Here is a 1,885-nt window from a genome sequence, read left to right as displayed (position 1 = left end):
GGGGGCCCGGCAAGCCGGCTGCCACGGGGGCAGCATCGATGAGCGGGTGCGCCTCCTGCCACCGCCCCACGGCAGCCACGTCGGAGGTGCGAGGAGGTCATTCAGGTTTGGGAGGCCACTGGGGAGGGCAGGCAGGTGGTCTTAGTGGACAGCTGGGCGCGTAGACGCGCAGCCCAGGGGCGAGTCCGGCTGCGGTCTGAAGCTGGGAATCCCCACCATGCTGGTGGTGGGGTGAAAGGCTCAGATTGGAAATGGGAGGCCGTGGGCGGCGAGAGGGTGGCAATAACCAGGTCGGTTCAGCTGATGCGGAGGTGAAGGCGTCAGAGGGGGATGAAACCGAGGGACAGAAGGCTTTGAAGGTGCCTGTGGTCAGCATTCCGTGGTCTCACTGCAGCAGGTCTGGGTTCAACCGCTGATGGGGAACTAAGATCCCATATCGCACAAGCGCACAGCGTGGCCAAAAAAAAAAAAGGAAAAAGGGAAGTGTTCCCAAGCTCTGGGGATTTTTGGGCTGGATGGAGGTTGGGGTCTCAGCACGCACCCCGTGGGGTAAGCGCCCGGGGGAGGCAGATGGAGGCTCTGACTTGTGTTCTGACCTGTCTTTCAGGGCCTCCAGACGGTCATCCAGAGGGACTTCTTTCCCGACGTGGAGAAGCTGCAGGCACAGAAGGAGTACCTGGAGGCTGAGGAGAATGGAGACCTCGAGCGGATGCGCCAGATCGCCATCAAATTCGGCTCCGCCCTGGGCAAGACATCCCGAGAGCCCCCGCCACCCTGTGAGAGGAGTCCCGGGGGCCGGGTACGGCTGCCCCCCAACCGATGCTTCAGGCCCCCTGACCCCCCCCCCTCTGTCCCCCAGATGTCACGCCAGCCACGTTTGAAACCCCTGAGCTGCATATGGGCCCCAGCGTGGTGGGCGGCAAGGCCAGGGCCCGGGGCCGCGGCCTGGAGGATGGTGACGGTGAGTGAACGGCACGCAGCCCTCGCGCCGGCAGGCTTGCCTGGGGTGTTACCGACGCCTGTGCCCTGGGAATCTTGCACCCCGTCTCCCGGCTGCTGACTGTGCCATAGGGGACCCGCTGTGGTCTCGTGACTCTTAACACCCAACACCCCATCCTCGCCCGAGCCAGAGCACACACTTCCCCGCCCTCCAGCGGGTGGGGAGGTGGGCGGCTTGGGCTGTTGATTTCACCCCCGGGGCGTTGTGGCGGTGTGGGGCCTCACGGACGGACCCATGGGCAGGCAGAGGGTGCCCGGGGCTGAGCGGACGCACGGTGGCGTTCACACCGTGGCACCTTGGACAGGAGAGGCTGCGGAGGAGGCGGCGGCCGAGCCCCTGCCCAGCCTGGACGTCTTCCTGAGCCGGCACACCAGTGAGGACAACGCCTCGTTCCGGGAGATCATGGAGGTGGCCAAGGAGAGGGGCCGGGCGCGCCACGCCTGGCTCTACCAGGCCGAGGAGGAGTTCGAGAAGGTGCCTGGGGCGGAGCGGTGGTGCCTTCTCAGGGCGGGCTTCCTGGGCCGGGGCTGGGGGCCTCCCTGACCCTCGCTTCCCCGTGACACAGAGGCAGAAGGACAGTCTCGCGCTCCCATCGGCCGAGCACCAGGCAGTCGAGAGCGGCCAGGCCGGAGTGGAGACCTGGAAGTACAAGGCCAAGAACTCCCTCATGTACTACCCAGAGGGTGAGCATGGGACAGGGCCTCCGGGCTGGACTGCCTCTGGGGTGTGTGTCTCTGCTCCCTACTCTGGGCCTTCAGGGGTCCTGATTCTCAGGGCCGGGCGGGGGTGTGTGTGGGCGGAGTCAGCTCGGATGTGCAGCCCACTGCTGCCCCTTGCTGGCGGCTACCCAGCTGGGCTCCAGCCCAACAGCTCCTCCGCCCTCCT

At 66.4% G+C, this 1,885-nt stretch overlaps 1 protein-coding gene across 1 annotated transcript in view; it reads left to right on the top strand.

Moving 5' to 3' along the window:
• The first annotated feature begins 6 nt into the window (after positions 1-6).
• The window catches only part of DGCR14 (DiGeorge syndrome critical region gene 14), a 6,109-nt gene continuing 4,230 nt past the window's right edge, over positions 7-1,885 (top strand). Inside the window, 5 exon segments of the mRNA XM_010838708.1 lie at positions 7-86; positions 608-776; positions 860-961; positions 1,305-1,474; positions 1,566-1,683. Of these exon segments, the coding sequence (XP_010837010.1) occupies positions 39-86; positions 608-776; positions 860-961; positions 1,305-1,474; positions 1,566-1,683 (607 nt within the window). The 5' untranslated portion in view covers positions 7-38.

Source organism: Bison bison, unplaced genomic scaffold, assembly GCF_000754665.1.
Source record: "Bison bison bison isolate TAMUID 2011002044 unplaced genomic scaffold, Bison_UMD1.0 scf7180017846145, whole genome shotgun sequence".
Lineage (NCBI taxonomy): Eukaryota > Metazoa > Chordata > Mammalia > Artiodactyla > Bovidae > Bison > Bison bison.
This window is presented reverse-complemented; position numbering and strand designations above follow the sequence as displayed.